The 16,336-nt window shown below is 31.0% G+C and overlaps 1 protein-coding gene across 11 annotated transcripts in view; it reads right to left on the bottom strand.

Annotated features, from left to right (window-relative positions):
• scrib (scribble planar cell polarity protein) overlaps positions 1–16,336 on the bottom strand; it is a 712,308-nt gene that overhangs the window by 484,295 nt on the left and 211,677 nt on the right. For all 11 annotated transcript variants that reach the window (XM_075292328.1, XM_075292330.1, XM_075292336.1 and 8 more), the window contains 5 exons: positions 11,575–11,798; positions 3,146–3,326; positions 3,010–3,071; positions 2,852–2,937; positions 2,492–2,784 (listed from right to left, as the gene is read on the bottom strand). In XM_075292328.1, coding sequence (XP_075148443.1) covers positions 2,492–2,784; positions 2,852–2,937; positions 3,010–3,071; positions 3,146–3,326; positions 11,575–11,798 — 846 coding nt within the window. The remainder of the gene's footprint in view (positions 1–2,491; positions 2,785–2,851; positions 2,938–3,009; positions 3,072–3,145; positions 3,327–11,574; positions 11,799–16,336) is intronic.

Genomic DNA, 16,336 nt, shown 5'->3' with positions numbered 1-16,336 from the left:
AGTTTCAGTTCAGCGTTGGATTATCCCACCTCAGTAATGCTGGTGACATTTCTGAGGGTTTCAAAGCTTCTCTAAGTGGTTTCACTGCAATGTGGAACGTCGTTCGGACTAAGTGAGCCTGATAAATCGGGCCGCCACCTAACCTAACCTAACCTATGTCTACGCAGTGCGAGGATTTTGGTCTTCACATAAATGTGGTCTTATCACTGCTTTCTGCCCGATTGTAACAGGTTGTCTGATAAGTCCCCGGTCTGACACATAGATGGCGTCGTTATGATTCGTGTCAAAACTTGACGTCTGTAAGTCAATTAGTTTGTGAGATAGAGCGTCTTTTGTGAAGCAACTTTTGTTATTGTGAAAAAAAATGGAAAAAAGGAATTTCGTGTTTTGATAAAATACTGTTTTCTGAAGGGGAAAAATACGGTGGAAGCAAAGGCTTGGCTTGGTAATGAGTTTCCGGACTCTGCCCAGGGAAATCAAAAATAATTGATTGGTATGCTAAATTCAAGCGTGGTGAAATGAGCTCGGAGGACGGTGAACGCAGTGGACGCCCGAAAAATGTGGTTACCGACGAAAACACAAAAAAAAATCCACAAAATGATTTTGAATGACCGTAAAATGAAGTAGATCGAGATAGCAGAGGCCTTAAAGATATCAAAGGAACTTGTTGGTCATATCATTCATCAATATTTGGATATGCGGAAGCTTTGTGCAAAATGGGTGCCTCGCGAGCTCATATTTGACCAAAAACAACAACGTGTTGATGATTCTGAGCGGTGATGTCAGCTGTTAACTCTTAATACACCCGAATATTTCCGTCGATATGTGACAATGGATGAAACATGGCTCCATCACTACACTCCTGAGTCCAATCGACAGTCGGCTGAGTGGACAGCGACCGGTGAACCGTCTCCGAAGCGTGGAAAGACTCAAAAGTCCGCTGGCAAAGTAATGGCCTCTGTTTTTTGGGATGCGCATGGAATAATTTTTATCGAGTATCTTGAGAAGGGCGTTTGAAGGTCGAAATCGCGGCAAAACGGCCCCATATGAAGAAAAAAAAGTGTTGTTCCACCAAGACAACGCACCGTGCCACAAGTCATTGAGAACGATGGCAAAAATTCATGAATTGAGCTTCGAATTGCTTCCCCACCCACCGTATTCTCCAGATCTCGCCCCCAGCGACATTTTCTTGTTCTCAGACCTCAAAAGGATGCTCGCAGGGAAAAAATTTGCCTGCAATGAAGAGGTGATCGCCGAAACTGAGGCCTATTTTGAGGCAAAACCGAAGGAGTACTACCAAAATGGTATCAATAAATTGGAAGGTCGTTATAATCGTTGTATCGCTCATGAAGGGAACTATGTTGAATAATAAAAACGAATTTTGACAAAAAAATGTGTTTTTCTTTGTTAGACCGGGGACTTATCAGCCAACCTGTTATGTTTAGCTCAATAACAAGTGACCGATTTTTTATAGCCGAATCAAGCCGCTCGGACTCGGCTTTAAAACATGTCACCAGCATAACAGAGAGGCGACAATCTACCGCTGAATTGGCTCCCAATGCACTAAAAACTTCAATTTTGAGCAATCAAAACAACTGCTTTTTATTTTCATACGTAAAAAATAAACTGAGAGAAGTGGTTGTTGCATTCAGAATACAGAAGAGTTTTGGAGATACCTCAATAAGAGCCAATAATTGGTTCAAATGGATACCAAAGTATATAGATCTTAATGGGGAATTTTGGCAAAACAAAAAAGCTAGTTTCGATGATGAATGTAGTTATTTGTTCTCTACTCGCGAAATGTCAAATGCAACTTTCGTATACGTTGACCAAAAATTGCCACAAAATTGAAATAGGTTTAAATCCCACCATAAAAAAAAAGAGGCCAGACATTATCACAGTATGGAAATATTTTAAAATATAAAAGAACTAGATTAACCACACCATAAGAAGTGGATAAATGCCACTCTTATAATTTAAATAAACACAAAAATAACAAAAGAAAAAATATTAAAAAATTGGTGCAAATCAATTTATTGAAAAATTAGGAAAACAAATATTTTTTGATCAATACAAATACAAATAAAATCGTAATTAAAATGAAAATAATACTTCACATTATACTTATGTATAATACATAAAGAAAAAGACAAAAATAATTCAAAAAAAAAAAATTAAAATTTAAAACAATATCTTTGAATACCACTTCAAGTTCAAATTTCAATTATTCAAAATGTGGCACAAACGTACACACACTCACACATTCATACATAGTTGCACACATATTCCAAATTCTGGCATAGTTTGGGTGGTTGAGGGGGTGGTGGGCTATAGCATGGCTGTATGTGAGTGTGCGTGGTTTTTTTAAGGATGATAGTAAAATGTGTAGGTGTGTTGAAGTAGTAGTAGTAGGAGGAAGAAAGTGTAAACCCATCACCAATGAAGCTTCAATTTGCATTGAGTTCAAATTCTACATGTTGTGGGTACTCACCATCCGAACTAATGGCCACTGGATGGGCAGTTTCAGTTAATTGTGTCATTTGCTGCTGCATTTCTTGTGTAGGTGGTAATATGGGTGACAGTTGTGACTCAAATGGAGCAGGAGTATTGTTCTCAATACCCTCTTGCTGTGGCTCATCCGAAGGACTTTCAGCAATAGGCGATTGAACCAAAGTTGGTAATTGTTTTTTCTCTTGCTGCAAAGCATTGGTCAAGATTTCATGATCCCGTTTGCTATTGATATTGTGTTGGACTCGTTTATTTTTCAAATGATGGGGAGTATCTCTGGAAATAGGGAAACATAATTAATAATTCCCATGCAAAAACAACAAGTAAGAATCTTTCAATTTACCGCCTATGTAATTTTGGTGGTCTATTGCGGAAGTCCTCCTCATCATCATTTTCAACTTGGAAGCCAACACGTCTTTCTGACTGGTCCTGAAAGGATTAAAATACAACGAAAGTTTAATAAAACTTCAAACAATTTCGTAATTAATAGATGGCGCTTACATATTCATCATCATCTTCTTCTTCCTCATCATTTTCAGCTGTGTCTTGGCTGGCGGCTAGACCTGAAAGAACAGTTAACAGAGGTATTTGAATGTAATTAACATCAAAATTTGAGTTTAATATTGGCTACACGTACCTGTAACTGGTGCCGCTGTTTGATGTGGCGGTTGTTGTTGTGAGGTTTGTGTCTTTACTAACAAATGCTGTTGTTGATTGTGGAGAGTTGGTTGTTTCAATGATTGTTCCATGCTAGATGGCGATGTTGTACTCTCCACTGTGGTGGAACTGAAATCTTGCTTCCCCAACATTGGTTGTTTCTATAGAGGAAAATAGAAAGGAAAACGAAAATCATATATAGCTATACAATATAAACTGTATATATACACACACAAAAAAATAAATTTTGGTTTCAATCACGAAATTATTTGATCCAATTAATTTTTAATTGAAATGTCTTCAATCACAGAAATGATAGTATCAAGAACCAAAGTCAATTAAAAAATTTATGTTATTAATTCTTGTGATGAATCAATAAAAACTTTAGTTGAATGTTGAATTACAATTTTAATTTGAAACAAGTATATACGGCCGTAAGTTCGGCCAGGCCGAATCTTATGTACCCTCCACCATGGATTGCGTAGGAATTTCTACGAAAGACTGTCGAACTACTTGGGTTGTGGTATCTTAAAACTTCTTAACATCGTTTTCTAAATTGTGAGTTAGTCCATACGTGGTATATATTAGACAAAAAAGTTATGTATAGGGAGCCACCGTGGTGCAATGGTTAGCATGTCCGCCTTGCATACACAAGGTCGTGGGTTCGATTCCTGCTTCGGCCGAACACCAAAAAGTTTTTCAGCGGTGGATTATCCCACCTCAGTAATGCTGGTGACATTTCTGAGGGTTTCAAAGCTTCTCTAAGTGGTTTCACTGCAAGGTGGAACGCCGTTCGGACTCGGCTATAAAAAGGAGGTCCCTTGTCATTGAGCTTAACATGGAATCGGGCAGCACTCAGTGATAAGAGAGAAGTTCACCACTGTGGTATCACAATGGACTGAATAGTCTAAGTGAGCCTGATACATCGGGCTGCCACATAACCTAACCTAACCTAACCTAACCTATGTATAGGGTAAGTCTACAAATAATTACGAATCGACATGGACTTTTGCACGGTACGTAGAGAGCCAGAATTTAAATATGGGGGTCGCTTATATGGGGGCTATATAGAATTATGAACGTGATATGGACCAATTTTTGTATGATTAGGGATCGATTTATCTAAAAGCTATATATAACTATAGACCGATATGGACCTAGTTAGGCATGGTTGTTAACGGCCATATACTAGCACAATGTACCAAATTTCAACTGACTCAGATGAAATTTGCTTCTCCAAGAGGCTCCAAAACCAAATCTCGGGATCGGTTTATATGGGGACTTTATATGATTATGGACAGATATGGACCAGTTTTGGCATGGTTGTTAATATCATATACTACCACCATGTACCAAATTTCAACCAGATCGGATGAATTTTGTTTCTCCAAAAGGCACCAGAGGTCAAACCTGGGAATCGGTTTATATGGGGGCTATATATGGACCAATTTTTGCATGGTTGTTAGAGACCATATACTAACACCATGTACCAAATTTCAGCTGGATCGGATGAAATTTGCTTCTCTTAGAGCAATCGCAAGCCAAATTTGGGGGTCATTTTATATGGGGGCTACACGGAAAAGTGAACCGATATGGCCCATTTGCAATATTATCCGACCTACATCAATAACAACTACTTGTGCCAAGTTTCAAGTCAAAATTCGTTTTTATTATTCAACATAGTTCCCTTCAAGAGCGATACAACGATTATAACGACCTTCCAATTTTTTGATACCATTTTGGTAGTACTCCTTCGGTTTTGCCTCAAAATAGGCCTCAGTTTCGGCGATCACATTTTCATTGCAGCCAAATTTTTCCCCTGCGAGCACCCTTTTGAAGTCTGAGAACAAGAAAAAGTCGCTGGGGGCCAGATCTGGAGAATTCGATGGGTGGGGAAGCAATTCGAAGCCCAATTCATGATTTTTCCCATCGTTCTCAATGACTTGTGGCACGGTGCGTCTTGGTGGAACAACACTTTTTTCTTCTTCATATGGGGGAGTTTTGCCGCGATTTAGACCTTCAAACGCTCCAATAACGCCATATAATAGTCACTGTTGATGGGTTTTTCCCTTCCATAATTATATATAGCCGCCATATAAACCGATCACCAGATTTGACCTCCGGAGCCTCTTGGAAGACCAAAATTCATCTGATGCAGTTCAAATTTGGTACGTAGTGTTAAAATATGATCTCAAACACCCATGCAAAAATTTATTGAAATCGGTCCATAATTATATATAGGCCCCATATAAACCGATCCCCAGATTTGACCTCCGGAGTCCCTTGGAAGAGCAAAATTCATCCGATTCGGTTGAAATTTGGTACGTGATGTTAGTACATTGTATCCAACAACCATGCAGGAATTGGTACATATCAGTCTATAATTATATATAGCTCCCATATAAACCGATCCCCAGGTTTGACCTCCGGTGCCTTATGGAGAAGCAAAATAAATCCGATCTGGTTGAAATTTGGTACGTGGTGGTAGTATATGATACTTAACAACAATTCCAAAAGTGGTCCATATCAGTCCATAATCATATAAAGTCCCCATATAAACCAATCCCGAGATTTGGTTTGGAGCCTCTTGGAGGAGCAAATTTCATCCGAGTCAGTTGAAATTTGGTACATTGTGTGTGTATGTGGCCGTTAACAACCATGTCTAACTAGGTCCATATCGGTCTATAGTTATATATAGCCCTCAGATAAATCGATCCCCAATCACACAAAAATTGGCTCTCTACGTATCGTGCAAAAAGTCCATATCGATTTGTAATTATTTGTAGACTTACCCATACATAACTTTTTTGTCTAATATATACCACGTATGGACTAACTCACAATTTAGAAAACGATGTTAAGAAGTTTTAAGATACCACACTTGGGTTCGATTGTGGATGACATTCTTTCGTAGAAGTTTCTACGCAATCCATGGTGGAGGGTACATAAGATTCGGCCTGGCCGAACTTACGGCCGTATATACTTGTTTTTTTTTTTTTTTTTTTCTAATTATGCCGAACTTACGGCCGTATATACTTGTTTTTTTTTCTAATTATGCGTGTTTTTTATTAATTTCCTAAATCCTTTAAAAAAAAATTACCCTTCGTTATTTTATTTTACAAATTTTTCAGTTATAACTAAAATATTTTTAATTTAGGTTTTATTAACTGGCAGTTAAACTGGCCGCCAAAATTATTACTGAGGACAAGATTTTGGGTATAGATACTCCAAAAAATATTGAGATCAAAGTTTCATTTGTATAGGAAATTATGTCAAAATTTAATATCTATTTGAAATCTTGTCAAAATTTCAATTCTCCATGAAATTTTATCGAAATTTTCTTATTTTCTTAAAGGGAATTTTGTCAATATTTCATTTCTTGAGAAAATTTTGTCAAAATTTCATCTTTATAGTAAATTTTCATCACAATTTTATTTTGACAGGAAATTTTCATCAAAATTTTTTTTACAGGAAATTTTGTCAAAAAAATCTTTTTTCAAAATTTAATTTTTTAAGGAAATTTTTTCAAAATTTCATTTCCTAAGAAAATTTTGTCAAAATTTCATTTCCTAAGGAAATTTTGTTAAAATTTCATTTCCTAAGGAAATTTTTACAAAATTTCATTTTTTAGGGAAATGATTCCAACAAAGTACAAATTTTGGCCCGGAAGTACCCGAGTCTTGAGAAATAACCTCGTAAAAGTCATTCAAAATTTTGCTATATCTCAGTCATTTATGTTTAAATTTGAACAAACTTGGTGTCGTTGTAAAGATGATGATTTTGCTTGCAGCATGATATGTGGCATGATGCGAATGACAACATTGGGAAGAGGGAGACTACTTCACCGCCATCTATTGACAAAATATTAAATGACGTATCGACCAATGGTGGTTATCTTGGCTAAAGAAGGCCAAGGTGACTATTTGCCCACGTTGTCTTGACTAAGCAAATTCTATGAGGTGTATTTTCCTAACTGTGGTGAAATGTCAATATATGTTGAAAGAGGTGAATGGCAAAAGGTAAAAGCGTTACCAGATATCCACGAAAATACCTGATACAACTGGGTAGATTATCACCCATGTTGTGATTTCGCGAATTCACAAAATCAAACCATTGCACAGGTAAATGCAGCTCGTATCCGTAAGGCAAATAACGGGTGATTTTTATCTTCTTGGCAACACTGGCTTCAATACCTCTCAAACAGCTTCAGTTTGTTCTATACTTAAACCAAGAATTGTCTTACAAACGAACAATGCTTGCAAATTATTAAATTTTATTATCACAAGGCATGCTCTGTTAAGTTGGCCGACTATTTTTTTATTGAAAAATTGTGTTCTGCGACGACGCTCATTTTTGGCTCAAGAAGCAGTGTTGTCCATTTGGGAGTAAAGATGCGCAGGCGCGGTTAACATTTGCATTGATCTTATATATAGACGTTACTTTCGATTCAAATACAGATTTCATGCAATTTTCTAAATTTTGTGTATTTTTATTAAATTATTTTACAAATTTGAAATATTTTTAATTCAGTTTTTGTTAAATGTCAGTTAAAGCCTAACAGAGCTATATGAAAATGGCCGCCAAAACTTTGAATTATTACTGAGGCCAAGATTTTGGGTATAAATAATCCAAACAATATTGAGATCAAAATTTCATTTCTATACACAGAAAAAATATCAATTAATTGATACAATTAAATTTTTATCAAACTCGGAAGACTAAGTCATTTACAAAATTATGGATTTTTTAATTAAAAATTTAATGGTAACAATCAATTTTTTAATCAAACTAAAGAGCGATTAAAAATAGTTATAGAAAGTGATTGAAATATAGTTTAGTGATTAAAACTACTTACGTTTTTATAAAAAAAAAAATAATTAAATTGTTCAACCAATTTTTTCTTCTAATTGATTCAATTAAAATGTTCAATTGACATTTAATTGAATCAATTAAAAAACTCATTGAAATTTTCTAATAAAATCTATTAGTTTTTTAATCAAGAATTTTTTAATGCCCAATTAAAGCTGTGATTGATACTATCATTTTCGTGATTGAAGGCATTTCAATTAAAAAAATAATTGGATCAATTAATTTCGTGATTGAATCAGAAAAAAATGTTCCGTATATAGGAACTTAATTTTGTCACAATTTCATTTCTAAAAGAAATTTTGTCAAAAGTTCATTTATTTTTTGTCAAAATTAAATTTCTATAGGAAATATTGTCAAAATCTAGGAAATTTTATCAAAGTTTCATTTCTATACGAAATTTTTGTACATTTTCAGATCTGTACGAAATTTTTGTCAAAATTTATTTTTTTGTCACAATTTCATTTCTATATAAAATTTTGCCATAACCTCATTCACTTCTATAAGAAATTTTGTAAACATTTCATTTCTATAGGAAATTTTGTCAAAATTTAATTTTTATTGGAAATTTTGTCAAAATTCCATTTATATAAAAAATTTTGTCAAAATTTCATTTTTATAGCAAATTTTGTCAAAATTTCATTCCTATAGGAAATTTTATCAACAATTTCATTTCTATAGGAAACTTTGTCAAAATTTCATTTCTATAGGAAATTTTGTTAAAAATTTCATTTCTATAGGAAATTTTGTCAAAATTTCATTCCTATAGGAAATTTTGTCAAAATTTCATTTCTATAGGAAATCTTGTCAAAATTTCATTTTTATTGGAAATTTTGTCAAAATTTCATTTCTATAGGAAATTTTTTCAAAATTTTATTTCTATAGGAAATTTTGTCAAAATTTCATTTCTATAGGAAATTTTGTCAAAATTTCATTTCTATAGGAAATTTTGTTAAAAATTTCATTTCTATAGGAAATTTTGTCAAAATTTCATTTTTATAGGAAATTTTGTCAAAATTTCATTTTTATAGGACATTTTTTCAAAATTTCATTTCTATAGGAAATTTTGTCAAAATTTCATTTTTATAGGAAATATTGTCAAAATTTCATTTTTATAGGAAATTTTGTCAAAATTTCATTTCTATAGGAAATTTTGTCAAAATTTCATTTCTATAGGAAATTTTGTCAAATTTTTATTTATATAGGAAATTTTGTCAAAATTTTATTTCTATAGAAAATTTTGTCAAAATTTCATTTCTATAAGAAATTGTTGTCAAAATCTTATTTTTATTGGAAATTGTGTCAAAACTTCATTTCTATAGGAAATTTTGTCAAAATTTCATTTCTATAGGAAATTTTGTCAACATTTCATTTCCATGGGAAATTTTGTCAAAATTTCATTTCTATAGGAAATTTTGTCAAAATTTCATTTCTATAGGAAATTTTGTCAAAATTTCATTTTTATAGGAAATTTTGTTAAAATTTGATTTCTATAGGAAATTTTAGTCAAATTTTTATTTCTATAGGAAATTTTGTCAAAATTTACATTTCTATAGGAAGTTTTTTTTGTCAAAATTTAATTTCTATAGGAAATTTCGTTAAAATTTAATTTCTATAGGAAATTTTGTCAAAATTTCTTTTTTTTTTTGGGAAATTTTTTGTCAAAATTTCATTTCTATAGACAATTTTACCAAAATTTCATTTCTATACGAAATTTTTGTACGTTTTCATATCTATACGAAATTTTTGTCAAAATTTCATTTTTATAGCAAATTTTCACAAAAGTTCATTTCTATAGAAAATTTTTTTTTGTCAAAATTTAATTTCTATAGGAAATTTAGTTAAAATTTCATTTCTATAGGAAATTTTGTCACAATTTCTCTTTTATGGAAATTTTTTGTCAAAATTTCATTTCTATAGGCAATTTTGCCAAAATTTCATTTCTATACGAAATTTTTGTCAAAATTTCATTTTTATAGCAAATTTTCTTAAAATTTCATTTCTATAGGCAATTTTGCCAAAATTTCATTTCTATATAAAATTGTGCCAAAATCTCCTTCACTTCTATAAGAAATTTTGTAAAAATTTCATTTCTATAAGAAATTTTGTAAAAATTTCATTTCTACTGGAAATTTTGTCAAAAATGTCAGTTCTATAAGAAATTTTGTCAAAATTTACATTTCTATAGGAAATTTTGTCAAAATTTCATTTCTATAGGCAATGTTGCCAAAATTTCATTTCTATAGGCAATTTTGCCAAATTTTCATTTCTATACGAAATTTTTGTACGATTTCATATCTGTACGAAATTTTTGTCAAAATTTCATTTTTATAGCAAATTTTCTCAAATTTCATTTCTATAGGCAATTTTGCAAAAACCTCCTTCACTTCTATAAGAAATTTTGTAAAAATTTCATTTCTACTGGAAATTTTGTCAAAAATTTCAGTTCTATAAGAAATTTTGTCAACATATAATTTCTATAGGAAATTTGGTCAAATTTTAATTTTTCTAGGAAATTTTGTCAAAAATGCAGTTCTACGGGAAGTTTTGTCAAAATTTAATTTTTATAGCAAATTTTGTGAAAATTTAATTTCTATAGGAAATTTTGTCAAAATTTCATTTCTATAGGAAATTTTGTCAAAATTTCATTTCTATAGAAAATTTTGTCAAAATTTCTTTTTTTTTGATTTTTTTTTGTCAAAATTTCACTTCTATAGGCAATTTTGCCAATATTTCATTTCTATACGAAATTTTTGTACGTTTTCATATCTATACGAAATTTTTGTCAAAATTTCATTTCTATAGGAAATTTTGTCAAAATTTCATTTCTATAGAAAATTTTGTCAAAATTTAATTTCTATAGGAAATTTTGTCAAAATTTCATTTCTATAGGAAATTTTGTCAAAATTTCATTTCTATAAGAAATTTTGTCAAAATTTTATTTCTATAGGAAATTTTGTTAAAAATTTCATTTCTATAGGAAATTTTGTCAAAATTTCATTTTTATTGGGAATTGTGTCAAAATTTCATGTCTATTGGAAATTTTGTCAAAATTTCATTTCTATAGGAAATTTTGTCAAAATTTCATTTTAATAGGAAATTTTGTCAAAATTTCATTTCTATAGGAAATTTTCCAAAATTTCATTTTTATATAAAATTTTGCCAAAATCTTCACTTCTTTAAGAAATTTTGTAAAAATTTTATTTTTACTGGAAATTTTGTCAAAATTTCCTTTCTATAGGAAATAGACCAAAATTTAATTTCTATTTGAAATTTTGTCAAAATTTCATTTCTATATGAAATTTTGTCAAAATTTCATTTCTATAGGAAATTTTGTCAAAATTTCATTTCTATATGAAATTTTGTCAAAATTTCATTTCTATAGGAAACGTTGTCAGACGATATATACAAGACCCCACCAATAATAGCTTGGAATGTAATGTTGCATCTAATGACTTGAGCCATTTCAAATCTTCAATTTATTTCTAGAACTCTTTGCGTATTTTAATTCTTTAAATAATTATAAAACACAATATCGCTTACCTCTTCAGATAATGGTTCCAAGTTGTCACCACCATCATCGGTACCCTTTTTGGCCAACAACTTTTTGGCCTTATCACGTAATTCCTTGGGATGAGGGGTATTTTGGCGTATGAACGGTGTTGTATCCTTGTCGTGGGTTGGAACATCAGTATTAAATTTCACCGAATGTGTACGAGATGATTCCCGTTCTTCCCAACCTTCAGAATCTGATTCCAGCTCACGAGCTGCAGCAAAAAAATATTAATCGGCAATTGCATTTTGAGTGAATGCAAATATCGAAAATCCCAAAGCAGATGTAGATGACGCGAGAGAAAAAAAGGAAGAAAGAAATACAATAAAATAAAAATTAATTACACGATAGGTAAATAATTTATAAGTAGTATTTTTGTGTATATATTGGTTTTTTATTAAATATAGGGCATAACAACAATAAAATAATTTTTTTTTATTATTTTTGTTTTTTCGTCATTCTGTGTTATGTTCATATGTAGTTATTTGGGAAGTATATACAAAAATATGTAATTAACATGCAAGGGGTTTATTGTATTTTTTTTTTTTTTTTGCATATAAATAGGTTTTTATTGTTTATATATATTTAGGTTTTGGTTATAACAAAATAAAGCTTCTACAATATACATGCCTATATTAAATATAATATAAGTGATTAATTTTGCATATATATAAATTTCAAACCTGAAAATGAAATGAGTCGTAAAATGTATGTTTTTTAATCTTAGCATTAGAATATTTTCAATCTTTATGTTAACGTCATTTTAGCTTCGCATAATTTGATCGATGGCCATATTCGTCACTAATTTTAACAAATATGTATGTCAATATTAACTGCTTGTTTTTCTGTTATCGTAGAACTTTATATATATATATATATATTTATATATATTTTAATACTAATTTGACCATTTGACTATTGTGGGAATATTTTCAAAATCCAATCCCTATTAGGCCTTCAAACTGCTATGACCCAGTGTTAACAGTTAAACAAAACTCAACACGACTCGTATTGTATGAAAGAAGCACCATAAATTTATGCAAATTAATATACAAATATATAAATACGAATTTTATTATCTATAAAAGATGATAGAAAAAAATTCCTAAATCCAGTTATTTATTCAAAGAAAAGTTTAACTAGGCAATCTAATGTGCTATATTTATGGCAATAATCCAATATATCTATAATTAGTAAACTTGGATACTGACTGCAAAACCTTGTGAACAATTTTATTTTTTTTTTCAGGCAATTTTGTCAAATTTTCATTTCTATAGAAATTTTGTCATAATTTCATTGCTATAGGAAATTTTGTCAAAATTTCATTTCTACTATAAGAAATTTCATTTCACTAAGAAATTTCTTCAAAATTTTATTTCTCTAGGAAATTTTGTCAAAATTTCATTTCTCTAGGAAATTTTGTCAAAAAAAAATTGCCAAAATTTCATTTCTCTAGGAAATTTTGTCAAAATTTCATTTCTATAGGAAATTTTGTCAAAATTTCATTTCTATAGGAAATTTTGTCAAAATGTCACTTCTATAGGAAATTTTACCAAAATCTCATTTTTATAGAATTTTTCTTTCAAAATTTCATTTCTATACGAAATTTTGTCAAAATTTCAGGAAAATTTCATTTCTATAGGAAATTTTCATCAAAATTGCATGTCTATAGGAAATTTTGGCCAAATTTCAATTCTATGGTAAATTTTATCAAAATTTTATTTCTCTAAGAAATTTTGTCAATTCTATAGAAAATGTTGCCAAAATTTCAATTCTTTAGGAAATTTTTTCAATATCTTAGTTCTTTCTATATAAAATTTTGCCAAAATTTCATTTCTATTGGAAATTTTCATCCAAATATCATTTCTATAGAAAATTTTTATTCAAAACTTCATTTCTATAAGAAATTTTAAGAAAATTTCATTTCTATAGGAAATTTTCATCAAAATTTCATGTCCATAGGAGATTTTGTCCAAATTTCATTTCTCTAGGAAATTTTCATCAAAATTTCATTCCTACAGGAAATTTTGTGAAAATTTCATTTCTATAGAAAATTTTGTGAAAATTTCATTTCTATAGAAAATTTTGTCAAAATTTCATTTCTATAGGAAATTTTGTCAAAATTTCATTTCTAAAGAAAATTTTCATCAAATTTTCATTTCTATAGGAAATTTTGTTAAAATTTCATTTCTATAGTAAATTTTGTCAAAATTTCATTTCTACTATAAGAAATTTTAGTCAAAAAATCGGTAATATAGGATATTTTGTCAAAATTTCATTTCACTAAGAAATTTCTTCAAAATTTTATTTCTCTAGGAAATTTTGTCAAAATTTCATTTCTCTAGGAAATTTTGTCAAAATTTAATTTCTATAGGGAATTTTGTCAATATTTCATTTCTATAGAAAATTTTGTCAAAATTTCATTTCTTTAGGAAATTTTGTCAAAATTTTATTTCTATAGGAAATTTTGTCAAAATTTCATTTCTATAGGAAATTTTGTCAAAATTTCATTTCTATAGGAAATTTTGTCAATATTTCATTTCTATAGAAAATTTTTTCATTATTTTATTTCCATAGGAAATTTTGTCAATATTTCATTTCTCTAGGAAATTTTGTCAAAATTTTATTTCTATAGAAAATTTTGTCAAAATTTCATTTCTATAGGAAATTTTGTCAATATTTCATTTCTATAGAAAATTTTTTCAAAATTTTATTTCTATAGGAAATTTTGTCAAAATTTCATTTCTATAGGAAATTTTGTCAAAATTTCATTTCTATAGGAAATTTTGTTAAAATTTCATTTCTATAGGAAATTTTGTCAAAATTTCATTTCAATAGGAAATTTTGTCAAAAATTCATTTCTATAGGAAATTTTGTCAAAATTTTATTTCTATAGGAAATTTTGTCAAAATTTCATTTCTATGGGAAATTTTGTCAAAATTTCATTTCTATGGGAAATTTTGTCAAAATTTCATTTCTATATCAAAATTGTGTCAAAATTTAATTTCTTTAGAAAATTTTCCCAAAATTTGATTTCTATATAAAATTTTACGTAATAAATTTCATTTTCATAGGAAATTTTCCCTGTAATGTTTTTGTTTGTCAGTGTATTTCTTCTTGTTTAGCTAAACTAAACTTGAAATTTTGAAATATGAAGAATAAAACATAATAAAAATAATTTTCTATGACGCAGCGTCATTATTTTATTGTTATACCCTCCATCATAGGATGGGGGTATATTAACTTTGTCATTCCGTTTGTAACACATCGAAATATTGCTCTAAGACCCCATAAAGTATATATATTCTGGGTCGTAGTGAAATTCTGAGTCGATCTAAGCATGTCCGTCCGTCCGTCCGTCCGTCTGTCTGTTGAAATCACGCTAACTTCCGAAGGAAACAAGCTATCGACTTGAAACTTGGCACAAATAGTTGTTATCGATGTAGGTCAGATGGTATTGAAAATGGGCCATATCGGTCCACTTTTACGTATAGCCCCCATATAAAGGGACCCTCAGATTTGGCTTGTGGAGCCTCTAACAGAAGAATATTTCATCCGATCCGGCTGAAATTTGGTACATGGTGTTGGTATATGGTCTCTAACAATCATGCAAAAATTGGTCGACATCGGTCCATAATTATATATAGCCCCCATATAAACCGATCCCCAGATTTGGCTTGCGGAGCCTCAAAGAGAAGCAAATTTCATCCGATCCGGCTGAAATTTGGTACATGATGTTGGTATATGGTCTCTTACAACCATGCAAAAATTGGTCCACATCGGTCTATAATTATATATAGCCCCCATATAAACCGATCCCCAGATTTGGCTTGTGAAGCCTCTAAGAGAAACATATTTCATCCGATCCGGCTGAAATTTGGTACATGGTGTTGGTATAAGGTCTCTAACAATCATGCAAAAATTGGTCCACATCGGTCCATAATTGTATATAGCCCCCATATAAACCGATCTCCAGATTTAGCTTGCGAAGCCTGAAAGAGAAGCAAATTGCATCCGATCCGGCTGAAATTTGGTACATGGTATTGGTATATGGTCTCTAGCAACCGTGCAAAAATTGGTCCATATCGGTCCATAATTATATATAGCCCCCATATAAACCGATCCCCAGATTTGGCTTGCGGAGCCTCAAAGAGAAGCAAATTTCATCCGATCCGGCTGAAATTTGGTACATGATGTTGGTATATGGTCTCTTACAACCATGCAAAAATTGGTCCACATCGGTCTATAATTATATATAGCCCCCATATAAACCGATCCCCAGATTTGGCTTGTGAAGCCTCTAAGAGAAACATATTTCATCCGCTCCGGCTGATATTTGGTACATGGTGTTGGTATATGGTCTCTAACAACCATGCAAAAATTGGTCCATATCGGTCCTTAATTATATATAGGCCCCATATAAACCGATCCCCAGATTTGTCTTGTGGAGCCTCTAAGAGTAGCATATTTCATCCGATCCGGCTGAAATTTGGTACATGGTGTTGGTATATGGTCTCTAACAATCATGCAAAAATTGGTCCACATCGGTCCATAATTGTATATAGCCCCCATATAAACCGATCTCCAGATTTGGCTTGCGAAGCCTGAAAGAGAAGCAAATTGCATCCGATCCGGCTGAAATTTGGTACATGGTATTGGTATATGGTCTCTAGCAACCGTGCAAAAATTGGTTCATATCGGTCCATAATTATTTAAAGCCCCCATATAAAACGATCTCCAGATTTGACCCCC

This window comes from Haematobia irritans, chromosome 1 (assembly GCF_050003625.1).
Source record: "Haematobia irritans isolate KBUSLIRL chromosome 1, ASM5000362v1, whole genome shotgun sequence".
In the NCBI taxonomy this organism is placed as follows: domain Eukaryota; kingdom Metazoa; phylum Arthropoda; class Insecta; order Diptera; family Muscidae; genus Haematobia; species Haematobia irritans.
Note: the sequence above shows the minus strand (reverse complement) of the source record. Positions and strands in the feature narration are given on the sequence as shown.